The sequence below is a fragment of the Chrysemys picta genome, chromosome 3, assembly GCF_011386835.1.
Source record: "Chrysemys picta bellii isolate R12L10 chromosome 3, ASM1138683v2, whole genome shotgun sequence".
In the NCBI taxonomy this organism is placed as follows: Eukaryota; Metazoa; Chordata; order Testudines; family Emydidae; genus Chrysemys; species Chrysemys picta.
The window spans coordinates 141,385,191-141,412,279 of NC_088793.1; the positions used below are offsets into that span (position 1 = coordinate 141,385,191).

At 40.4% G+C, this 27,089-nt stretch overlaps 1 protein-coding gene across 4 annotated transcripts in view; it reads right to left on the reverse strand.

Annotated features, from left to right (window-relative positions):
• Nucleotides 1-27,089, reverse strand: part of SMYD3 (SET and MYND domain containing 3) — a 635,613-nt gene that overhangs the window by 551,405 nt on the left and 57,119 nt on the right. The window contains exon 1 of one of the 4 annotated variants that reach the window (XM_065589168.1): nt 20,572-20,591. The exons of the other annotated variants lie outside the window; for them this stretch is intronic. Within the exon in view, the coding sequence (XP_065445240.1) occupies nt 20,572-20,573 (2 nt within the window). The 5' untranslated portion in view covers nt 20,574-20,591. Of the gene's footprint in view, nt 1-20,571; nt 20,592-27,089 lie in introns of those variants that run through there. 4 annotated transcript variants of the gene reach the window in all.

A 27,089-nucleotide genomic window follows, 5' to 3' on the forward strand; every position in this document is an offset into this window, starting at 1 on the left:
TTCCATCTGTAAAATAGGGATATAGCACTTCTCTATCTCACAGGGCCGTTGTGGGGATACAGTACATAAAGGTTGTGAGAAACTCAGCTACTTCAAGAACAGGAATACTTGTGGCATCTTAGAGACTAACAAATTTATTTGAGCATAACCTGTCAGCTACTTCAGTAATAGAAGCCAAATAAGTACTTACAATAAAATAGAATTTTAGTAAAGAAGTGGATATTTATTAAGCTCTTGGCAAAACTAATATATGGAGATATACCTATCTCATAGAGCTGGAAGGGACCCCGAAAGGTCATCGAGTCCAGCCCCCTGCCTTCACTAGCAGGACCAAGTACTGATTTTGCCCCAGATCCCTAAGTGGCCCCCTCAAGGATTGAACTCACAACCTTGGATTTAGCAGGCCAATGCTTAACCCACTGAGTTATCCCTCCCCAAACTGTGACATTAAAACTATGAGCAATATATGCACATGTGCCTCTCGTTATGAAAGGTGCTAGATTGATAGAGGGCTTCTGTCTGCAGCATTGTTTATCAATAGAAGAGGTATCATAAGGGTAGCAGCTGTGCAAGGCTCCTCACACTAGTCTCCAATGTACCTGAAGCAAGACTTGGGGGTAGGGTGAAGACATCAGCTGTATAGTTGACAGGATAGTTAAACTGCAGTACCCATTCAGTTTTTGACTGTTTTGCGGACACCTTAATGCTAATTATATTGCTTGTTTTGTGATGCTGTGGCCGTCCATTAATAACTGTACTGAAGCCATTGACTAATTTCACACAGACCACTAAAAAGCCTAAAGGATCCATTTTAGGCACTATCAACATGGGCAGGATGCAACAACCAATAACTCAATTGTGAAAAGAACGAGGAGTACTTGTGGCACCTTAGAGACTAACAAATTTATTTGGGTATAAGCTTTCGTGGGCTAAAACCCACTTCATTGGATGCATGCAGTGGAAAATACAGTAGGAAGATATATATACACACACACACAGAGAGAACATGAAAAAATGTTGCCATACCCACTCTAACGAGACTAATCAATTAAGGTGGGCTATTATCAGCAGAAGAAAAAAAAACTTTTGTAGTGATAATCAGGCGGTCTATCTTGGCCCCTCTCCTCAACGGCCAGGTGCAGTGCAAAGGGGGAAAGGAGGGAACCCAGGCCCGCCCACTACTCTGGGTCCCAACCCAGGAACCCTCTAGCAGCAGCCTCCCTTTTCCTTTCTTCCTTCCCCCTTGCCTGCCTTGTTTCCCTGGGCCACTTTCCCTTTGGCCCTACGCACCTTCTCGACCCTTTTCAGCAGGGCCGCAGCCTGGCAGGTAATGGGCTGGAGCTCCTATCTGCTCCCCAAAGCCTGTCCAGCACTGCTCTGTCCAAGGTGCTGCTCCTTTCATCAGGAGCCAGTCCTTCTCCCTTGCTGACCAGGGAGTGACTGCCCTCTCCCCCGCTAGGCAACCTTTATATAGAACCTAGCCCAGTCCTGACTGGCTGCCTCTTCTTTGCCCTGATTGGCTGCTGGTCCGCGCAGCCTCTCTGGCCTGGTTCAGCCCTTTTTCTCAAGGCGTGAGGAACCGCCCCACCACAGTCTGTAATTGAGTGACCAGGGAGGTTGAAGTGTTCTCCGACTGGTTTTTGAATGTTATAATTCTGGACGACTGATTTGTGTCCATTTATTCTTCTGCATAGAGACTGTCCGGTTTGGCCAATGTACATGGCAGAGGGGCATTGCTGGCACATGATGGCATATATCACATTGGTAGATGTGCAGGTGAACGAGCCTCTGATGGCATGGCTGATGTGATTAGGTCCTGTAATGGTGTCCCTTGAATAGATATGTGGACAGAGTTGACAACGGGCTTTGTTGCAAGGATAAGTTCCTGGGTTAAGTGTTTTTGTTGTGTGGTATGTGGTTGCTGGTGAGTATTTGCTTCAGGTTGGGGGGCTGTCTGTAAGCGAGGACTGGCCTGTCTCCCAAGATCTGTGAGAGTGAGGGATCGTCCTTCAGGATAGGTTATAGATCCTTGATGATGTGCTGGAGGTGACAGCTAGTGGCGTTCTGTTACTTTCTTTGTTGGGCCTGTCCTGGAGATTTCTATCAAGCATTCTTAAAACTACAATACGTACCGCCTGAAGTGAAGAAAAAGATTGACAGAGACAGAAGAGTGCCCAGAAGTCACCTACTCCAGGACAGGCTTAACAAAGAAAGTAACAGAACGCCACTAACTGTCACCTTCAGCCCCCAACTAAAACCTCTCCAACAAAAAAATTTCAAAAACAGACTCCAACGAGAAACTGCAGAATTGGAATTAATTTGCAAACTGGACACCATTAAATTAGGCTTGAATAAAGACTGGGAGTGGATGGGTCATTACACAAAGTAAAAATTATTTCCCCATGCTATATTTTTCCCCTACTGTTACTCACACCTTCTTGTCAGCTGTTGGAAATGGGCCATTCTGATTATCAGTACAAAAGTTTTTTTCTCCTGATAACAGCACACCTTAATTGATTAGTCTCGTTAGAGTTGGTATGGCAACATCCATTTTTTCATGTTCTGTGTGTGTGTGTGTGTGTGTGTATCTTCCTACTGTATTTTCCACTGCATGTATCCAATGAAGTGGGTTTTAGCCCACGAAAGCTTATGCCCAAATACATTTGTTAGTCTCTAAAGGTGCCACAAGTACTCCTCGTTCTTTTTGCTGATACAGACTAACATGGCTACCACTCTGAAACCTGTCAATTGTGAAAGATTCCCTTCCAGTAGCCTGGGCCACCTGCTCTTCTAAACCAGGACATTCTAAGTGAATGTAGGAGAATCTGATTGTTTAAGTGTTCACAGCCCAGCCACCCAGAGGAGGAGGAGTTCTCCTGTTAAAAATATTAACTTGCGAAGAAAAATATTGATTCAGCAAAGTTGAAAGAGCTGTGTTGTGGGAAATCTTTCATGTTTTGCGAAGGACAAACTGTGAAATGCTTAAAAAAAAAATGAAGCCCAACTGCAAGGCTAAAAAGTGAAAGACAATTTTGCTCCTCTGGCACAATGGAAATCTCTATAATAAAGGCAACAGTCATCTGTGCCGGAGATAGAGCCTTCTCGGGGCCAGTCCGAGACTGTGGAATGTACTCCCCCACCCCAGGAATTAAGGACCATCACAAAACCTCACCACCTCCACTCCAAATACAAGGCACATTTCTTTGACCTTGCTGTCTCTACCATAAAAACACAGCCTCGCTCCCTCTCTCTATATACACACCACACACACACACACACACAAGCAAAACAAGACACTCCAGTGCACACACTTCTCCCCTGAAGGAAAGAATGAGAGAACAGACACGTAACAGATATTAGTCACCGCACTTACTGCACTCCTGGAAGGTGTTTATGTATTACAGTAATGAGTGGTACAAGCACCTATATAGAATGGAATTCTGAATCAGAAAGTGACCCTCTAGAGGATCCCTATAGCTTTCAGTTATTTTACTGTTACATTAAAGGGAAATTATACTAAAAAAATGATACTGAAAAATGGTATCCTGAGGTTCACCATTTGTCTTGATGGCTTCCACTTTAAACTGAACATATCTAAAAGGTAAAAAAGGAGATTTTTCCTAACTGCCGGCCCTGTACACTCATCCTGTCAAGCTGTGTTCTTTCAGGCTCATGTATCATCACCATTAAAAAGGATTCAGCAGGCCAAATTCTGCCCTCCATTACACCTGGGTGTGCTCATTCAGAAACAAATGAGGGGGCTGAATCAATGGGAGAGGAAGCCAGGAAAAAGTATTTGAAAAGTATTACACTCAGTGCCCAAGGCCTGGAGTATAGGAATGAGAATTCCAGCGGGTTTACACTCGAGCTGGGATGGTCCCTTCAGACTGGCCAGGCTGGCACTCTCGTCACTGTGCTCAGGGGGCTGGATACTTAGACATCTGGCTCTTTGAAGAGTGGTGAAGTACATCGCTAGAATATAACATAGAATCAGATACCGATTTACTGCATCACAATAAAACAGGATTTTGGTGGGAAAACTTCACACTCGAATTAAAAGACCTGCAGCCATGCTGTTTTGTGTGGTGATCCTCTCAGAGCTCACAAACTAAGCAGAAATTTGGAACGGGTCAGTGTTAGATGAGACACTGCCATAGAGTAACTTGGTGATCAAGGTACTGGTGTGGGCAATTCAATAGATGCCACTCTTCTCTCAAACTTAACGCCAAGACCGAATCCCAAGCATGGTCAAAAAGTGGCACTGTGCTGGGGAGATAGTCTTTCACAGGAGATAGAAAACAGAGGCCTTGATCATTTATGGTCACTGAAAATTCACAATACTTACTGTAAAATTTTGTAAACGAGTAATTTCAAGTGTTACTGGACTAATTCTAGCTAGAACTTTCCTGCTCTTATTGGATACTACATTTTCCTTCACTTCCTGTCCTAAAGTACTGCCTGGTGTGGCTGTACATTGTTAAAACAGCATCTGTGTTCTACCCCAGGGGTGGCTGCAGAGATTACTTAACCCACCTGACTAGGATGTTTCAAGGTTTATATTTGTAAAGGACTTTAAGACCTTCAGATGAAAAGCACAATTATCAAGTGCTAGGTATTAACCATCCTTGCAAAACTAATTAACTTTGAAAAATGTATGTGAACATTTAAACTGAATTATAAACTAAGATGCAAGATAGTAATTTATGTTGGCAATGCTCACAACAGAAAGGGAATTACAAACACATGTTCTGAGACTGCCTGAAAAACAAAAGGATTCTGAGATAAGATCTTCTGAACAATTAATAATATTGCCAAGGGAAATAGTTTAGCCTTCATCAGCTAAACTATATATACTAACAGATGACCCAAAACTAAAACATATATCCTATGAAAATATCAAATGGATTCACTTAAGCTTGTTAATGGCAAAGATTATTATTTTAGGACATTGGAAGGAAATGTCAGGACAATTATTTTAGAACGAACGGATGACAATCTTAACTGATGTTGTCACATATAAAAAGGTAACATATGGAAGAGAAAACAAGAACAGTTTGGAATCTATTTGTGAAATACATCTAAGGGGTCAAAACTTCCAAGATCTGAATCAGGGTTAAGGATAATATAGATGTAGCTGACTGACATGTGGTCACATTTAGCTGGCCAGAGGATATACAGTCACTCAGGGCACTGACTTCTTCATTTTTTAAAATCAAAAAGGGGGTCTGATTATTTTATGACGTTTACAAAAAAAATAACAGATCACATAGAATACTGCATCATTTAATTTGCAAAAATATTACCATATATACACAAATAAATCTAATACCAAACAGGCATAGTGGCCAGAATAAAGTATCCTAAGGCTATAGGATAACCTTCATTTAAAGGACGTAAGCTAAGAAGAGGCTGAACTCCATGTCTATGCTTTGGTTGGTTGGTTGGATTCTGTTCATAAGGCACATGGTCTCTTTCACATTATTCATTCCATGTACATGAAGAGTAAAACAGGTCACTTTTAAGTAAACCTTTTACAAGTGGACCAATTTTTACAATTTTACAATGTTTACAGTTACTACCTATGAATAACAAGGAATGCTTTCAGTCAGTTTCATCATAATTTATTGCTCATACACAAATACACGGTTTAAAAAAAAAAATTACACTGGCCCAGGAAAATCAAAAAGGGATCATTGTTTTTAAATGTATGTAAATTAAATTAGCAGATTTTCTTTAAAATTCACTGAAAATTACTTCAATGCTCAAAGAGTAAATGCTGTTAATTTGGGGGGGATTCACTAAATTATTCAAACGTAAGTACATTTTAAGTGCAGATGTCAATGCAACCTTATTTGTCAGCAAAATACACTAGTCTCATTAACTGGATGTTTCTGCTAAAATGGGCCCAGATTGTAAATTCTTTACTCACGCCGGTGAGCAGTGACCAACACAAGTAGCCCCACTGACTAGTTCAATGGCTCATGGTCAACAGTGAAAAAGTAATCAGTTTCATTATTAAAATTGCCAGCTTTAGGTTTCGGGATCAACAACTCATTGAGAAGAATGGGGCAGCTCATGCCTATCAGAGCCATGGAGCCAGATTCTCACTTGGTGTAAATCAGCATAGCTGCACTGCTCTCCATGGAGCTAACGCCAATCCACACCAGCTGAGGTTCTGGTCCATTGTTTCAAGTGGTCTGGAGACTCAAGAAGGCAATGGTATATCAATTTATTTGCTGTTCATGTTTTCAGAGTTCTTTTCTACACAACCATGAAGGCTAGAAATTTTTTAAAATGAAAACTTGGATCCTAGAGTATCCATTCAATAGCAAATACACCTCTACCCCGATATAACGCTGTCCTCGGGAGCCAAAAAATCTTACCGCGTTATAGATGAAACCGCGTTATATCGAACTTGCTTTGATCCGCCAGAGTGAACAGCCCCGCCCCCCCAGAGCGCTGTTTTACCACGTTATATCCGAATTCGTGTTATATCAGGTCACATTATATCGGGGTAGAGGTGTATATTCAACAACAATATTCATCAGTGAAAACAGTCATTGATAACCAATGCATCATAGATAGAAAAGGGTATAACAAATAGCGTTAATAGTGGATATATTAACAAAAACTAATTTATATTGATAAAAAAGCAACACAGATATCTTAGATATCGCAAAAATCTAGAAGGGGGTCAATTTTCAAATCTTAGACATCAGGAATTTATTGGCTAAAAGAGTAGAAAGAAGTTCAGACTTGCCAAAAAAAATTCCTAAAGTCCTCATTAAAACAGATTTACTTGAAAATTAGTTCTGTACTTCAGTGTTGTAAGTTTGGAACAGATACACTAAAGTGTTCATAACAAAGAAGTTTAATACCTGATTTGGATGCAAAACTAAATACATCCTTAACAATGGAGCCACTATAGCACCTCTAAGGTAAAAAAGTTAAAGTGAGTCTTCATCTGCTAGAGTGATTTAGCAACTCCATCTGAAAGAGGATCAAACGTCTATACATATGATACCCTTGTGAGTTGATGAGACAGATCACTCGATCCATCATACCAAAAGGAAAGGAAAGGTTAGAGAGGTTAATAGAGACAGAGTATCTGTAATTGATTTCTGTAATTCATTCCACACTCAATATACTCCAATGATCATTGAGCTATTTGTAATGTTCTTATGAATCAATGCTTCCCTTCATGTTCAAAATACAGTATAAAACTATGAAGCCATAAAGTCTACCTACACAAATCCTCATTAAGGTATATAAATAAGACCTGTATCAGTTTATATTAGTAACTGACATGCAGACACAAACTTAGCAGTTTGAATGGGCAGTGATAAAATTGTTCAGATATAAGATGCAATCTCAATACCTACTCTTTATGTCACCTGGAAAATAAAGACTTTTTCTGGGGTGGTATCTGCAATCATGTAGAAGAGGCAGGCTGCTCACTTCAAGTGAGAGACTTGCTCACACATTCAAATGTTCGATAAGTCAGTGCTGCCCTGCACCAAGCAAAGGAATCACTAAACAAATAAGATGCATGGAATCCTTCCTTGTTTTCCTTTGAATTCTGTATTATTTGGTAAACCTAAAAATCGGTCTATATAAATGAAAGTGAGAGGAGTTGGATTTTTCCAGTATTTCTGGTTATTGCTAAATTCAGTATGAAGTCCTATTTCCAGGAGGTTAGCAATTTAACCAGAAAATGATTAGTGACTAAGATTAAGTATATAGGACAAGTACTTTGGTAAATTGTGTTAACACTTCAGAGTGTGTAGTTACACTTCAATACATGGACGATAGTTCTTTTTATCCATAATATTTGTAAAGGTAACTTGATGACCCGTTCCTGGCCATGATAATATACTGTGTGCTAAAGGTAACATTCTAGTTGGCCAACATACACCAGAAAACCTGTAGGAAAAATTTCCACTCCATCCTAATCAACACACACACACACACACACACACACACACACACACACACACACACAACTCTATGGAGAAGCACTTCCATGACAGAAACCAGGGAAGGGTGCTCCAACAACCAGAAAACATGGTCCACCAATTGTGTTTGTATGCTCCCTGAGTGAAGAGTAGCAAATTCATACTCAACCCCCACCTCCATTCCCTGTGCAAGTTATTCCTGCTCCGACCTCAAAATCTATCATTCTACATCATACATATACAGCCCTATTTAAACTGGTCCAAATCGTTCCACATATTTGCTGCTGAATCCTTTCCAAGCAAAGGGCCAAATTCTGGAGCTGAACCTTTTGAACAAAAAAAAATGTAGAAGGAAGAGGGGAACTCCCCCACCACCACTAACAATTCAAAGGCAGGGCATGTTCATGCCCATAACAGCCCCCCACACAGCCCCTCCTTGTATGTTCCAATCCAGAGTAGGTACATATATGCTACTACCAATTGAGAAGACCGCCATGCACAAATATAGACATCATCATTTTCGGATGGCTTAAGTCAAAGAGCAAGAATGCCCCCGCAAGGCTCCTGTAGTGAATTGAACCAACAATGACCACTCTGTTGGTTTCATGGAAAGCCAGAATCAAGGCTGACATAGTAAACACTGTGCTCCCTTTTCTGGCTGTGGGTTTTCTACCATGTGCCTATGTATGCTGGCCAGTTAGAATTTGTCCTCTAGAACAATGGATTCAGTTGGAATTCTCAGAAGATATTTAATCCTTAGGGAACGAGAAACGCATTTAAATTTAAAAAATAAGTCAGTTTACATAACTCAGATTGAATAATATGTTCAGTACACCCGACAATTGCTGGCTTTGAAAAGGGAACAACTTCTTCAAATTATTAACATACTGTACTGAACTGGCCTCTTCAATTTACCTTAACCGAGCGAATAAGAATAGCATCAGCACATGTACAATTTTATGTAAATTTCCTTGCAAGAATTTCCAGTTTTCAGAACTGAACAAGTCTTGCTAAGCCTTTCCAACAATATGTTCTAAACATACAAGGAAGAGAAACTATAATGTGGACTCATATTCCTTTACTGGAAGCAGCCATCAGTAAAATGTTGCAATACATACTGCCCCCTCGCATGTTTGGGCAGATACATCAGGTTTTCAGAATTGGTCCATCCACTACATAATTTTTCCAGTAGAACCCCTAGCATTATTCTTGTTTATCAAGCATACACACAACGTAAATCTATTAAAAAACCCAAACAAACAAAAAACGGACTCTCTCTAACAAAGTCTCCACACCTAGTTTAATCTTCATTTATTGCAAAAAGTTTAAATATAAATGTTGCCTCTATTGTGAAGCTATTGTACATGTTGTTCAACAGCTGCTGTTCAGGTCAGTAGTTCAGCTCTTTATGGTAAGCGGGAAGTTTCACGATCTGAACCATGCTGCTATTAGATGGAAGGGAATAAGTCTGAAAGCAGAAACATATGCCACAGTAATTAGAGGTTTTTCAAGCGAGTTCACCAGCAGTAGAGAAACCTGTAACTAATTAACTTTGCTCTCACAAATGGGCTTCAAAGTTAGAGAAACCACAAGAGTTATTCATATTATTGTTAAAGTATGGTTTTAATCTGAGAAATTATTACGTAAAAATGGCATCTTCCTACTCAACAGAACTGCTGGCTCTAAACATTCAGTGTCATCTGCTGTCAGTATCAAAAATAAGTTTTCATTGCTATTTTCTCCTGTTAGTCCTGCAAAGCCAATACAGTTAAAAGAGAAAGTTATATTGTATTCCTTCTTTTACATCATCATAAGAACTGATTACTGAATTCTGATCAGTTATAGGCCAGGTCTACACTACAAACTTAGATCAGTATAGTTATGTTGCTCAGGGGTGTGAAAAACCCACTGAGCGATGCAGTTATACCAACTTAACCCCTGATGCAGACAGCGTTGTCTCAACGGGAGGGCTTTTCTCGTTGACATAGCTACCACCTCTCGAGGAGGTGGATTAACTACGCCAATGGGAGAAACTCTCCCATCACATAGCAGCAAGTGCTACAGCGGCATAACTGCATCACTTCAGTGTTTGAAGTGCAGACCTGCCCATAGATGAACAACTCCACAGAAAGCTGCTCAGGTGTCACTGACGTCACAGTTTGGTCTTCAAAACTCTATTAATGGTGGTGATACACAAGATGGAAAGAACCCAGCAGGATTTCCAGTCTGTATTTACAGAGTGGGTTGGGGGGGTAGAAGCGGCGGGGGGGGGGGGGGGGAGGAGTCCTACTCGTAAACTGAGCACATTTGATATGGAAATATTTGAGTCAATAAACATTAATGATACCATCTTTACAGGGTCACAATGCAAAGGAGAACCGCACTTCAAATATTTATATAGCATCATAACATTGCAAGTCACTTTAATGAGATTTTAAAATGTAAATAAAACAGATATAATCCCTGCCGCAAAGAGTTTGCAATCCCTTTGAGACAAACATAGAAAATGAAGATAATAGACAAAGGAAGGAGGTGTGAAAGGAGGGACAAGGTTTAAAATAAAAAGATAAAGTGACTCCTTACATACTGAGCAAGCCTTACAAGTATGAATAATTTGGAATAAAGTCTAAGGCATGGAAAGAGAGAAGGAGGAGATAACAGGACAGAAGGCCAACAGGAAAAAGCAAGGTGAAAGAAGCAGGTTTTGAGGAGGGATTTGAAGGGGGAGCGAGGAGGTTTGGCACACTAGAAGAGGGATTTTATAGCAGGTGGTGGGAGCAGTGTGGAAAGAGGACATTGCATCAGTGTTACCAACTCTCACAATTTTACTTTGATTTTTCTTAAAGCTCCTGGACTCATGAATATGGAAGAATCTCAACTTTCCTTTTTTTTTTTTTTTTTTTTAAGTGGGATTTGGGCAGGAGGGTTATTAATGATTTTTGATGGCTTCAGACTGGCACTACTGTAGAAATGAGAGCGGAAGCAGACAAAAATGGACGAACGTGAGAAGAGCAGGCACAGCACAAGAGAGCTACTTGTGGGTACCTGTGCAGGGGTCAGCCAGAACTCTGCTGCAAGCACAGAAGGAGCCACCACAGAATGAATCTGGCCTGCGGCCCTTCACCCATCCTGCACCAACTGTCAGATTGGGCAGAGGTTAGAAGAAGTATATGCTGTACCAAGAGAGCAGCAGTAGTTCCACACTTGCATGTGGCCCGTGGGGCCCTGGGAGGCATTCATTCTGTCTTCGACTTCTGTAGGCAACAGGCCTTCAGCCATGGCTGTTTGTGCACCTCCACAAGCCCTCCCCTTTACTAACTCAGTAAAGCTATCATCTGGCTCTAAGTGCACATGTGTACCCTTTATTTTTTCTACACATACACACCAGGACTTGAAAAGCCCAAACACCCATTTGCCACCTGAACTGCACTGTCCACTTGAAAGGATGGCGGAGCTGCTGCTACAATCCCTGCTCCCCGGGGAACTTCAGAGGGAGTTCCAGCTGAGTCAGCCAAAAAAATTTTCATGGAGTTTCTGCTGGAGCACAATCCATGGCTGAAAAGCTACTGTCTGCCCAGAACATGCCCACCCTACTGAGAGCATAGACATTGCTCCCTATCAGACTCTGAGATTAAGACATATTAAAAAATGATTTTATTGTACAGGAAGCACCTAACGTATCCATTTACTGCAAAGCATGGAAATCATTTTAAAATGAAGATAAATCTATGCTAATTATTTAATAACACAGTCATCAGGATTTGAAATTTAATGGGGGCTAGTGCAAAAATTATATACACACTCAGATTAATAAATCGAAAAATAACCGCGTAAATAGGCTCTCTTAGCATTTTATTTGAACTCATTTGTGCATTAGACTGAAATATACTCAAATAAAATTTAGCATAGCAAACACTCAAGTTATGTTCATGTACACCCAGGAATCATGCTGGGATCAATGCCTTCACTAATGTATATAAATGACTGCCAGCCTGCCTGAAGATTGCACAGATGCTCCATCGTACATCTGCAGTGATGATGTGGTCATTCCGAATAGCTCTCTTTCCCAATCTGTTACAGAATACCTGTTTCTAGTTTCCGGACTTGGGAAATAAGCTTCAAAACCAAGTGGCTTGATGTTGATTGCCTCATGTTCCGTCTGTGATGAACAACATGTCTGATACCATCTTGCCTTAAGAAACGGTCACACATAAGCCAGCTTGAGAATTGACTGTAGCTTTTATGTAGATGATATACATGGCAGATTAATACATTTTGGAGCTTGCACTCAGGAATCTTCTATGCAACGGTCCTGTGGCTCTTAACAGCAAATATGTTTTTCCCTCCAACATGGCTCAACTACACTGCCTCAGAGCACTAATAAGCTCAACCAAATGTTAGCTAACAGTCATTTTTAAATTTATTATAATAAATGAATAGCAAAAGACTGTCTCAAACAGAAAACATCACATTAATATCACAGATTCTGATGTCTGCATACATACAGGATTGTGGATAGTGACAAATTCATTTGTGGTGCGACTCCACTGCTCTTTTGAGAGCTACACCAGGAATGAATGGGCCCCCTAGCATCTGAGTATACAAACATGGATCAAGTATCAGAGGGGTAGCCGTGTTAGTCTGAATCTGTAAAAAGCAACAGAGGGTCCTGTGGCACCTTTGAGACTAACAGAAGTACTGGGAGCATAAGCTTTCGTGGGTAAGAACCTCACTTCTTTAGATGCAAGTCATGGATCGTTACAGATGACCTGGATCTACTGGACAAGAGGTAAGACAGTTCTGGTGTGACCAAAGACTCAATGCTGGTTGTAGATAAACACTATTTGCACCTCTATTCCATTTACAGTCATGCATGCCATAGTAGAAGCTACCAGCCAACATTGGTAAACACAGGATACTCACGTCTTTTGGGGCAGAGGAAGAGGTTTTAGCTATTTTATGCAGACAAACATTGTAAGTTTCTGTAACACCTTTTTGTTTGGTTTTATATCATTACATCCACTAAGACTATACCATATGCTGCACCTATATCTGGTTGTACCATGAGAAGAGGGAAAGTTCCATATAAAAATCAATGAATAATATTTTAAAATATTTGAGGAAACTAAAAAGATATTTTATAGCAATTTTCAGTACTGGAAAAGGTATTTTTGGCAGTAACACAGTAAGATCTTTATTACATTCTAAACGATGTTGTATGTATTTTGTTATTTGTAGTCTTACCACTAATTTCTCTATTATGCTTTTTTCCATTGTTCTGTCAAAATAGTTCTTCCAAAAAAACGTACTTGGCAATAAATACAGTATATTCCAGCTTTCATGTTGCATGAGACTAGGGCTTTCAATTATAACCCTCTGTATTCCTATGTTCTTGAGTTTCTGAAAAAAATTCCATCCAGCCTTTCAGTCCCTCACAGTGAACTTTAGTGGGGAAGGTTTCTGCCATTTTTCAGTTACTGGAGAGTGGGGTGAAAAAAAATAAACTTTTTAACATTTTAAGACTGGCTTGCTCACGCATACCTCAAAGATGACTTGGACAAACCCCACATTTTGCACGCATGTCATTCTTATTGAGAGAAGGAAAAGGAAATTAAAGATCAAAAGACATCCCAAGGAATGGAAAAGTCACTTAGGAGCATGGTCAGCTGGTACCTGCTCGGCTTTTAGCAAATCCTAATACGGATAAGGCCTCTGAGTGCTACTTCAAATTATGCAAATTGAAGCCCATATCCTACTCACAGTATCCCTGTTGAAGTAAATGAAAATATTTGTGTAACCTACACTAACACAGTGTGACTTTGTCCCTCCCGCCCCAAGGATCACACAAAGGTTCACAGATGTGGGCAGACTGAGCTAACAGGGTGGGGCACTCTATCTTCAGCAGCAGGATCTAAATGCATAAGCCTCGGAGGTCCCAGGTTCAATCTGTACTGCTAATGACCATCCTTTGCTACCACCTTTGTAATGCAACACCCCTGCATGGGTCATTGGCGGCAAGACTGAATCTCTAGATCTAAAAGCATGAGCTTCTTCTGCCTCTTATCTATGTGTGTGGACGTGTCCAGGCTTAATTCGATTTAACGCTGCTAAAGTCGACCTAAACCCGTAGTGTAGACCAGGCCTAAAAGACCTTGTTAGCATGAGGGAAGTAGCAGATTCCTAAATCTCAACAGAGTCCAGCCACTAGAGGGGAACTGAAAGCAACACTATATAAATCTAGGTTACACATATATGAGAGAAACAAGAAGAATTACACCTTGCAATTCTATCTTTCTGTTGCTGCTGAAGCCTTAGATAAACCAAAGAACAGGGAAACCCAACTCCCTTTGTGTAATTTTGAAAAGGAGTTTGGAGCTCAACAGTCTGAGGACCCTCTTTAGGGCACAGAGTTTGGAATAGTTAATCTATTGATTTCCAGAAAGTCTTTGACAAGGTCCCTCATCAAAGGCTCTTACATAAATTAAGTTGTTATGGGATAAGAGGGAAAATCCTTTCATGGATTGAGAACTGGTTAAGAGACAGGGAACAAAGGGTAGGAATAAATGGTAAATTTTCAGAATGGAGACAGGTAACTAGTGGTGTTCCCCAAGGGTCAGTCCTAGGACCAATCCTATTCAACTTATTCATAAATGACCTAGAGAAAGGAGTAAACAGTGAGGTGGCAAAGTTTGCAGATGATACTAAACTGCTCAAGATAGTTAAGACCAAAGCAGACTGTGAAGAACTTCAAAAAGATCTCACAAAACTAAGTGACTGGGCAACAAAATGACAAATGAAATTTAATGTGGATAAATGTAACGTAATGCACATTGGAAAAAATAACCCCAACTATACATACAATATGATGGGGGGCTAATTTAGCTACAACTAATCAGGAAAGAGATCTTGGAGTCATTGTGGATAGTTTTCTGAAGATGTCCACGCAGTGTGCAGTGGCAGTCAAAAAAGCAAACAGGATGTTAGGAATTATTCAAAAAGGGATAGAGAATAAGATGGAGAATATCTTATTGCCTGTATATAAATCCATGGTACACCCACATCTTGAATACTGTGTACAGATGTGGTCTCCTCATCTAAAAAAGATATACTGGCACTAGAAAAGGTTCAGAGAAGGGCAACTAAAATGGTTAGGGGTTTGGAACGGGTCCCATATGAGAAGAGATAAAGAAGCTAGGACTTTTCAGCTTAGAAAAGAGGAGACTAAGTGGGGATATGATAGAGGTATATAAAATCATGAGTGGTGTGGAGAAAGTGAATAAGGAAAAGTTATTTACTTGTTCCCATAACATAAGAACTAGGGGCCACCAAACAAAATTAATGGGCAGCAGGTTTAAAACAAATAAAAGGAAGTTCTTCTTCACACAGAGCACAATCTGTGGAACTCCTTGCCTGAGGAGATTGTGAAGGCTAGGACTATAGCAGGGTTTAAAAGAGAACTAGATAAATTCATAGAGGTTAAGTCCATTAATGACTATTAGCCAGGATGGGTAAGGAATGGTGTCCCTAGCCTCTGTTTGTCAGAGGATGGAGATGGATGGCAGGAGAGAGATCACTTGATCATTACCTGTTAGGTTCACTCCCTCTGGGACACCTGGCATTGGTCACTGTCGGTAGACAAGATACTGGGCTGAATGGACCTTTGGTCTGACTCAGAATGGTCGTTCTTATGTTCTTATTTAAGTAAACCTTAATCTCCTCCTATTTATGGCAAGTGTAAGTGGGAGAATTCAGCTGGCTGATCCCTGAACCTGGTCATTTTTATTCTGAAGAAGTCAGTTTTCAGAATGTGCCTCTTTAGTGGCTTTATAATCGAGAAAGAATCCTACTGAGACAAGCCAGAGCAATATCAAATTGTAGCACAAGTGTATGCAAAAATACATCCAGTGTTTCATGGTTAAATGCAGTCATTTCACGGACATTCAACAACTGGTTCCTTTACATTTCTGCACAGGTTTGAATTTCATAAAGGTTGATGATAAAAGTCACCATCTACAGGTGAGAAAGCACATTCCCCCTGTCAGAAGCAGCTTTTGGGAGGAAAAGAAGGCTGGCAAGATTATTATCTTTTACAGCAAGGGAGTGATCACAAGTAAATATTTATATTTTTAAAGAATCCCAGATGCTATGTGAAAACCATTCCTACTATTCAAAGAATGGGCTGTACAGTTCCAAGAAGTTACATTGTTTCCCAAATAAATAATCATGTGGATCTGGAAATATCTACAATCCCTTTTTAGTATTGTGTTGTTTTCTGAATATTTATGTATCTATTCCCATTAGAACAGGGGTGGGCAAATTTTTTGGCCCGAGGACCACATCTGGGTATGGAAATTGTATGGCGGGCCATGAATGCTCACGAAATTGGGTTTGGGGTGCGGGTGGGGGTGATAGCTCCGGCTGGGGGTGCGAATTCTGGGGTGGGGCTAGGGATGAGGGGTTAGGGGTGCAGGAGGGTGCTCCAGGCTGGGACCAAAGGGTTCGGAGGGCGGGAGGGGAATCAGGGCTGGGGTGCGGAATGGGGGTCAGGATGCAGGCTCTTGGCATTGCTTACCTCAAGCATCTCCTGGAAGCAGCAACATGTCCCCCCTCCAGCTCCTACGCGGAGGCGCGGCCAGGTGGCTCTGTGCCGTGCCCCAGCCGTAGGCGCTGCTTCTGTAGCTCCCATTGGCTGTGGTTCCTGGCCAATGGGAGCTGTGGGGGCGGCAGTTGGGGCGGGGGCAACGTGTGGAGCCCCTTGGCTGCCCCTATGCATAGGAGTCAGAGGAGGGACATGCCGCTGCTTCCAGGAGCTGCGCAGAGCCATGGCACGCATGGAGCAGGGCAAGCCCCCGACCCCACTCCCCGGCGAGAGCTTGAGGGCCAGATTAAAACGTCTGAAGGGTCAGATGCAGCCCCCGGCCGTAGTTTGCCCACCCCTGCATTAGAAAGTGCTTATCACCATAATATATTTCAGCCAAGGGCACCTTACATATATAGCAGGGGCAAACGATGGATAAAAAAAGATGGATAAAGTGCAATAAAAAAGCCAACAAAAGATGGTTAAGTTTCTTTAAATATTTCAAAGCTAATGATCCAAAACACTGCTGAAACATGTTTTTCCTGCCTCCTATACTTGTCTAAACATGGTGAAATCAAGATTAACAGTATTCAATACTCAAAACATTCAACAAGATAATACACATTACCATCACACCTGTATATTAAAAGGAAATGTATTACACATGAGTTAGTGTGTTTAAAACTATAATCTATGTATTATATTCCTTTAATGCTAAGAGGATTGTTATATATTTCTGTTCCAGTTATAAATATATTAGGCATCTCCACAAGTAGTTAACTGAGAACAGGTCCCCAAAAACTAAGCTAATAAACAACTTCATACTTTAAAATTTTTCACAAGTGACATCAGTGAAAGTAGTGGATGTTGATTGTTCATGTGAATTATTTTGTTCCCTTTTTATTGAAAATGTGTCAGTTAATTAGGAAATTTGTTATCAGAACTGACATGTATATATATTTGTTATTTATTGACAGAGATGTTATTTTCTCCTGACTGTGGTGGTGAGCTCGGCAGAACTCCAGCAAGCCAATTAGATTGAAAGATTTGAAATGCCATTTCAGAAAATAAATACCTCCCCCTACATAGAAATAAAAGGTGATAGCATTAAGAATAAATTTAGTCACTGTCCACAAATATCTTGTGCACCAAAGGAAAGAAGCATAGCTATTTTCATAATCAATACTGTAGTAGTTATGAAGAATTACTTGTGAACTTAAAATCACCTTGGAGATTACAGATGACTTGTAAGATTGTTTGCACCATCATATTTATCTACCAGGGCAAAGTGCATGATGACCACTGTCAAATTAATCATCCAGTGAAAAATCAATAAGCAAAAGGTGTTAGCTCTGTAATGCTCTGTTGGACATAGTCATGTCTTTGATAACTCCCCTTTGGAGTTTATGGATCCTACATGACCTCTGTCCAAACTCAATCAATTTTGTCTCTGCAAATTCTATTAGAACTGGTCCATGCATCACTGCCTACAGTCAGGAACACAGAGCTTGATTTGTATGTTAGTCTTATGTTTCAGTCCAACTCAAAAAGAACCAGATTTTATTTTTAATCTTGTTGAAATTTTGTAAGCAATTGCATCCCATTCTTCTCTACACCCTGAACTATAAAACTAAGAGTAAAAAACAAAAGAGCTTCAGGGAAAGATCAGAAATCACTACAATGCACTCCATTGATTAGAATCATTGATATAAAAATAAAACACACATAGTGATCCAAACCACTGGGACAAAATCATTCCTATACTAACTAAAATACTCCACTTGTAAGAATCAATCGCTTAGAAGAATCAAATCATCCAGGACAGATGTGGTTCTTATAAAAGGAGAGCACTGTATTTCAATTTTACTCTTTCAACGTATTTTGCAGTTTACTTATGGCAAGACATTTTTCTTTTATTAATTCCAAAATTGTCAGGATAATCAAACTGTGTCAACTTTTCCTTTAAAAAAAGTCCTCTCTATTTAACAGCAACTAGAGAGCTCCTTTGGAGTCAATTCCTCCCCAGATCCCCAGTTCCTAAGACTGCTAAGAGGCTGCCTTGAGATTTTATAGTGGTTGTTGTATTTTCAAGTAAGTAAATGCATTTGCTGCTACATGCTCATAGTGTTGCTGCACTCTTCATTGTTACTAGCACAGTTCACCATTCTAAGTCTACTTGAAGGTTCTTGAGAACATATGAAATTCCTCAGCAAAAGAGTGGTAATAGAGGACATCACCCAACAAGAGAGAATCAGCTACAGGTAAGAAGTTAGTTAAACTTTACATCTGGTATTTTTAAAAAATTGAGGCCTAAATTTCTCTAACTTTGGATCTCCTCCACAGGGCCTCACTCTTTAGAGAGATCGTGGATGGATGCTATCTATACAGGCAGAGAATGGCAAGACTGGTTGAGAACCATGTGTGTAATGATGAAGATTTTACAAAACTGTTCAGCCAAAACAATATTAACATCAGAGCATCAGCAGGAATGCTTAAAAGATATATATTATACACACACACACAGATAGATGAAGCAATGTAGCCAAATGTCATTCTTTGGTAATTGTGACATAAAGGATAAAAACAGCAGGAACCACCTTGGCCCTCATAGAGTTGGACCACAAAAAAAGCTGTCATATTTACCAGAGAGGTAAAAACCCAACAACAACAACAACAACCCCCACCCCCCACCCCCAGACTCATCTACACGGGCTTGATGTGGATATAAATGCAGCCTTCACTTTAGTTCAGAATTCAATAGACCACTACCAATGACCAACATAAAAAGAACTTACATGATAACGGATTGTGCTTTTGAGGTCAGGTGGTGTAATATGAGACATATCTTGAGACATATGTATAGTAACAATATTAGAACATATACAGCATTTTGTATGTTCAAAGTTTGATAACCTTAACTTATTAAATGTGCACTAGAAGTTCAAAGGACTATGATGAAATTCAGAGGCCACATTAGGAAAGGAGTATAGGTTCATCCTATTGAATACTTAAAATAGAGTAAGAGTAAGGTTGGAGGACAGGGCCTGCAGCTTGCATAGAACGCAACCCAGTAGGGTTAAATGTTAAATTTTAAATATTTACTAGAAGCCACAGAAGCAGAGTCAGGTTTCACAGCTCAAGACACTTTAAGAAGACACATGAAAGAAACCTTGGAGAAGACAGAAAACTAGTGCAGGATTAAGAGGGGATTTTTTTGAAAAGCCCTGACATCCGGAATGATATAGTTGCAAAGTAAGTTTTAAGGGAGCAGATTTGCAAACATAGGTCTAATATTAGGGAGCAAATTCTGATCACACTGACTTCAGTTTGATGATGATTTAACTCTTGCAGCGGAAACAATTTTGTTCTGGAGCCCCAGAATAATCCTGGAATAAACTGAAATCCAAAAATTATCAGAAGCCAGGGTGGGAGGAAATAGTAATCTATGTTACCTTTAAGTGAAGTGGCCAATTGTAACTGGGACAGATTTGTAGAAAACCACTGATAGATTTAGATAGCCAGTGAACAGAAGAACCAGTTCTCAATTTTAAGCACTTGTTTTTTATTTTTTGGCAGCAATCACTTAAGCAACTGTAACTATCTGAGAGACAGAGAAAGAGAGATCACACTCCTAGCAGATGGAGAAATGGGGAGGATCCCCAAGTATGTACATTTTAGGTTTAAATTTTCAAACTGAAATGATCACACAACATTATTTGGGGGGAGAAAGGGATATAGCCCTACAAGTTTCAAAATACCAGAAACCAGACAAAAACCAACATGATTCATATAGTTTAAGGTCAAAAGGTACCCTTAAATCAGTGGCTCTGAACCTTTCCAGACTACTGTGCCCCTTTCAGAAGTCTGATTTGTCTTGCGTACCCCCCCAAGTTTCACCTCACTTAAAAACTGCTTGCTTACAAAACAGACATAAAAATACAAAAGTGTCACAGCACACAGTTACTGAAAAATTACTTATTTTCATTTTTACCATGTAGTTATAAAATAAATAAATTGGAATATAAATATTGTACTTACATTTCAGTGTATAGTATATAGAGCAGTATAAACAAGTCATTGTCTGTATGAAATTTTAGTTCGTACTGACTCTGCTAATACGTTTTATGTAGCCAGTTGTAAAACTAAGCAAATATCTAGATGAGTTAATGTACCCCGAGGGGTACATGTACCCCTGGTTGAGAACCACTACCTTAGATCATCTAGTCTGACCTCTTGTATATCAAAGACCATTAATTTTCATCCAGTCATCCCTGAATTGAGCCCAATAACTTTGACTGAAGTATAACTTTCAGAAAGGCATCCAGTCTTGATTTGAAAACGTCAAGAGAAAGAGAATCCATCAGTGCACTTGGTAATTTGTTACCATGGTTAATCACTCTCACTGTTAAACATTTGTGCCTTATTTCTAATTTGACTTTTTCTGTCCTCAGCTTCCAGCTTTCTTGTTCTGCCTTTCTCTGCAAGATTAAAGAGTCATTTAGTACCTAGTATTTTATCCCTGTGAATGTATTTATACACTGTAATCAAGTTACCTGTCAAGCTCTTTTTGATAAACTAAACAGACTGAACTCTTTAAGTCTCTCATTTTAATGCACTGTCTCCAGCTCCCCAATCATTTTTGTAGCTCTTTTCTGATATCAGGCTAAGTGGCCTAGAGAGTTACCAAGATCATCCTGCATATTAGTAAAACATTAGCACCTTTTGGTTTTGTCTACACAGCGAATTAGTGTGTGGCAAGACAGAGTGTGAATCTATCTACAGCACACCAATTTGCTACACACTAACTTACTTCATTGTAGCAATGGCCACATGGTAAAAATCCCCAAGTGCAGCCTATCATATTGCAGGGTGTAGATTAAAAGCTTGGCCTGCCACATACTAACAAATCATGTAGACAAGACCTTCCAATCTTCTGGAATTTCCCTGGCATTCCAAGATTTATTAAAAATTAACAACAGCAGGTCAGAGATCTCCTCAGCCAACTCTTGTAGGACTCTTGGGTGCAAGTTGTCTGGTCCTGCAGATTTTAAAATGTTTATCCTTAGTAGATGTTATTTAACATCCTCCTCCATAACTACTGTTTAGTTACTTCACTGTTTGTTTGTTTTTAAAGCTCATTAATAATTTATCATTTATTATTATTATTATGGGTTGTCTCATGATTTTTGAACTCTTGGAGTTGGTTAAGTAGTGCATAAGTGACCGGGAAAAGCTGAGTCTTTCTGAAGTAAACAGAACACTTACCAGATTGAGTTTACAAACCTCTCTTAGAATTAGAGGAAACGAGAGGAAGAGGTAAAAGAGACTCCTGAAACCATCTTCTGGTGTTCCTGAATCTGTTTGACAACTTTGCTTTGGTTAGAGAGAGTCATCTTCAAGGTTCCAAATTCTGCACTCCCCAATGAAGATGCATTAGCCAGGTCATACTCTGACCCAGAAAGATTAAATAACTTTCCCAAGATCACAGAGGAAGTTGATGGCAGAGCTGGGACTGAACACAGATCTACTGAGAGCCCATTCAGAACCTAATACTATCCTTCCTTCAAGCACCATGATCTCAGAGGAAGGTCAAAAGAGATTCACTGCACCAGGTTTGACTCAAGAGTCTTATTAATTAAGATCTTGTGCTAAGTACAGAGATACTCTGACTATACTCAGCAAAGCTGTGGCCATGACACTCTTGATTTACTCAAAGGTCAGATTAAGAGATGTAGAAAATGAATAAGACACAAACACATTGTGGATGGAGGCACTGTTCCAGTGCTAAAACATCCCTAGCAACCTCCTTGCCTGGGACAGAAAAGCCATGAGAAGTCTGCCACCACCTGGAAAGTAACTACTGGAATCTGTGTAGATAGAAAAACCTAGCAAATGGATTAAATGCTGGAATAAATTTTATCCATGGAACAGAAGCAGGATTGGGCCTTTTAAAGGCATCGAAAAAAGTCAAATTACTTGTGTGTGCTTAATGTTAAAGGGGGACTGTCAAGGTTGAGAAGCTGGAATTCTGACCTTCTCCCTCTTTAAACAAATTCTGAATAATGCTTTAAAAACGCAAACGTATCCCTCTGAAACAAGGGCTTTAAATCTTAAGGTCTGATTTTCAGGCATGCGGAGCACCCACAGCTCCCACTGACTTCGCTAAATTGCGGATGCTAGGTGTTTCAATAAAATCAGCCCTTTAATCATTTGGGGTTAGCAAGCCAAACAAAAAAATTACTAGGATTGTTTCTGTGCTTGTATATGAATGATGCAAGTTCACTTCTCTCTCCATTCTTCCTCCCAACCCACTTTTCCTATCAACTCTCTACTCCACTAAAGCAGTACTTCTAGTTACCTAAGGGTATGTCTACACTACCCGCCAGATCGGCAGGCAGCAATCAATCCAGTGGGGATCGATTTATCGCGTCTAGTCTAGAAGCGATAAATTGACTTCCGAGCGCTTTCCCGTCAACTCCTGTACTCCGTCGCTGCAAGAGGCACAAGCGGAGTTGACGGGGGAGCGGCAGCCGTCGACTTACCGTGGTGAACGGTAAGACGATCTAAGTACGTCGACTTAGATCGATCCCCGCCCCCAGTGTAGACCAGGCCTTAGTTGTGTAATCCTAATACATTAATTAAGAGGCATTTATGTTCTAAATACAAGTCATTATAGAACATCACAGTGCCATTTTTAAAGCCTAAATTATTTTAAAGTCTAAATTAAATTGTGTGTTGAGGGGTTAAGTGGTACTGAGGGCATTATTCTGGCTCCTACACTGGGTGGTGAATTCCACTACATTCATGGTACGTCTGATTCATAAACAACAATATCCTTGATTGACACTGAGTATATGTAGTTAACTTTGGATGAGAGTACATTTTTAGAATCCTTGCTTCTGCCATTTACTAGAACTGGTTTCCTATACAAGAAAATATTATCCTTGAAATTCCAAATTTCCAACTGGGTCCTAGGAAAACAAAGTAGAGTTATTAATTTTATTTGTAAAATGCACTGTTACCAAGCCTCATGGCACATGTATAATATTTAATAAAATGCATATTTGATTACATTTTTAACCAAAATAAAAATAGAACACATTCACTAAAAATACACTAAACTCCAACCCAAGACAAAAGTATGTGGCAGAAGCAAGACTACTCAAGTGTATGCTTGTTACTTTCAATATAATTTGTTAAAGGATTCAAAAATAATCCAGAATATCTGTCAACCCTGTAATTAGATCCATTCTTTTTGAACATCTCATACAATGGTGGCAGCAGTTATGGGATGCCCAATGAAGAGCCCATTATAATTTCTAATCATTCATTTAAAATACTCCAAAAAGTGATTACATGTTTAATTCTGATTATTTTAAAATGATGCTTTAATGAAAGAATTTTAGATAGTTGTCTCACATTGATTAGAAAGTTAATCATTCTGTTTGTTCTCCCAAAAAGAGTTTGTTTTATTTAAGGAAATTAAAATGGATATTGCATACAATTGAATTTATTACCCAGGAAATTACTGGTCTTTTCAAAACCTGAAATATGTGATGTGTGAAGGTTTTTTTTCTTAATGAATTCTACAAATGTACACTTGAAAGAAAATTTTAAGTTGTAGTGACAGCTGGCTTTTCATTAGCAACTACAGAAAAAACTAGCCCGAAACATGGAAAAAAATAGCTTTTTAATGCAGAATTATATTTTAAATGACAGCTCCAAGATAAATCAAATCAATCTATAGCTAGCAAAGCTCAGAATTTTCTCTTGCAAGTTGCAAACGCTACTCATACTCAGAAAAAAAGCATACTTAAAGGAATTCAGATCATCGCTAGACATCATTAATTCATGTAGTGGATGCAGTTTCTCAGCCCACCGTGATTGGCATAGTAGACAGATAAAGCCATTGTTTTTCAATGTCCATCCATAAGGAGCACCAGCATTTTCACTCTCTCAGTAATGAAGCAGAACTACTCAGATTGCAGAATCCGTGTTTCAGCAAAGATCAGTCATGCATTTAGTGGCAAATGCCAGCAAAAAATTTAAATTTATCTCTCAGCTTGAAATTCAGATCATCTTTCCATTCTTTGGCTGTTCTAACTCTATTTCAGTTTTACAATGAACATTATGTTTAATGCACAAACAATGTCATACAGCTTCGAACGGCGGTTTCTTAGCTCAGCTATTCCATCAACAACATTTCTGAACCATTTCAAGATCTTGCCTCTTAGGTTCCCCCAGACCAATCAGATCAAACCTCTCACCACTTCCATGTATGCTACTCGGATATTCAATCAGTCCTCTCATACTACTCTAATCCTTTTCTCTCCCACACATGCCCTAAGATCCTCTCACAGCAGCCCTCTGTTACTCCATTGCTTCCCAAATTCTATACATGCCTCTCAGAGGCTCTGTCTCCAACAATTAGTTTTATTCCTGCCTGTTACTGTTCACTCTGAGCTCCCCACGACTTTGCTCTCACAGAAAGTTCTGAATATTCTGCGTACCATTAAGATATCAGTACAAATTTCAATAACTGAAAACAGTTACTGCACATGCTCAGTAGCAAACTTCCAATGTGACTATCCAGCCAATATTTGTAAGCTAACAGATTTTAAAACTTTTTTTTTTTAATCTGACAACTATGAAATGATTTATGTGAAAAGATAGCTGGGACTCTTAGAACTTGTCTACACAAACATTTAGGTCTGGTCTACACTACAGAATTTTGTCGACAAAAGGCAGCTTTTGTCAATAAAACAGTGAATGCATACACACTGCGAAGAGACTTTTGGCGGCAAAACTGCCTTGCTTTGGCAACAAAATAAAACCACCCCGACAAGAGACATAAGGCTTTTGTGCAAAATTTTTGTCGACAAAGTGCCAGTGTAGACACCACACTTGATTTTATCACTTTAATTGGCCTCCAGGAGGTGTCCCACAATGCCCATCCTGACCGTTCTGGTCAGCAGTTTGAACTCCACTGCTCATCATCCAGGTAAACAACCATCCGCTCCTCCCCATGAAAAGCCCCGGGAATTACTGAAATTCCATTTCCAGTTTGCTCGGTGTGGAGAGGTCTCATTCCCAGGTGACTATCGTGGCTTTTCACAGCAAACGCTCTCCCGTTTGGACCACTGCGGAACTGCTGGATCTGCTCAGTATATGGGAAGAGGTGGCTGTGCAGTCCCAGCTGCATTTCAGCCGTAGAAATTTTGATACCTCCGGGCAGATTTCTCGAGGCTTGTGTGAAAAGGAGTATGACCGGGACACGCTGCATTGCAGAGGAGCTGAGGCAGGTGTAACACAAGGCAAGGGAGGCAAACCATCACTCCGGTGCTGCACCTAAGACCTGCCGGCTCTATAAGGAGCTGGACACTATCCTCAGCGGCGACCCCACCTCCACCACCAAGAGCCCCGTGGATACTTCAGCGGGCCTGGAGGTGGCAGAAAGAGGACCTAATCCTGAGGCTGAAGTCATTGATGAAGAGGTGGAAATAGACGACGATGTGGAGCCTCCAGTGGGGTCGCCCGGTGGGGCAGGCAGCCAGGAACAGTTCATGCTGGAGGTGTCTAGCCAGTCTCAGCAGTTGCTCTCCAGCAAGCAGGAAAGGAGATGCTTGGTAAGTGGCTGTGGTTTGTGTAGTGCAGAAGTGGGTTCAGGGTATAGAAATGTACAGGGCTGGCTGTTTTTCTGTGTGCTAGACATTCCCCTGTGCAGCTAATCAGTATGGCAGAACAGGGTGTTGATGCACGCCGAATCTCACGGGAATCCTCCAGACAGATCTCTAGGAAACTTTCCTGGAGGTACTTGGCAATCCTCAGCCGAAGGTTCCTCGGCAGAGGTGCTTTGTTTCTTCCCCCATTGTAGGAAACTTTCCCGTGCCATTCACTTGTGCAGGGACCAAAGCAGCACACAGGGAATAGCATAGGCACCAGGGCAGAAGCCACAAGTGTGTAGTAGATGTACCCTCAATTCTCTGCTTATCCTCAGGAGTGAGATATCTGCTACAGTGACCCCTGCATGTGGAAAAGTGGGAGAACTTAGAATTTTTTCCCTAGTCGGCTGCACTGCAACCCTTCCAGAATACTCTTTTCCCTATGTAGAGCACTCCCACTTCCCCCCAGCCAACATTCACCATGCTTTGGTTGTTCGCAGAGATGTGTGCTTGCTAAGGGTCAGTGAGAAAGTGATTATTATGTTATCGGAGGTGTATTTCACGGAAATGTTTCAATGCTGTGTGTGAATTTAACAATCATGCTTCTGTGCATTGTTCCTTGTGCTTCACCAGATCTGTCCTTTAGGGACACCCCCCACACACGGGCAGAGCGTCTCCGCCACATAAGAAAGCGCCCAAGACGGAGCAAAGAAGACATGTTCAGGGAGGTACTGCACTTTTCAAATGCAGAGAAAAGGGAACGCAAGGAGTGAAGGGAAGGCAAAAGGCAGGACAGAAAAGAAAATCAGGAGTTTATTAAGGACACTAGCGTGCAGATGATTAAAGTCATGGAGGAGCAAACACAGATGCTGAAGTCTTTAATAATGCTGCAGA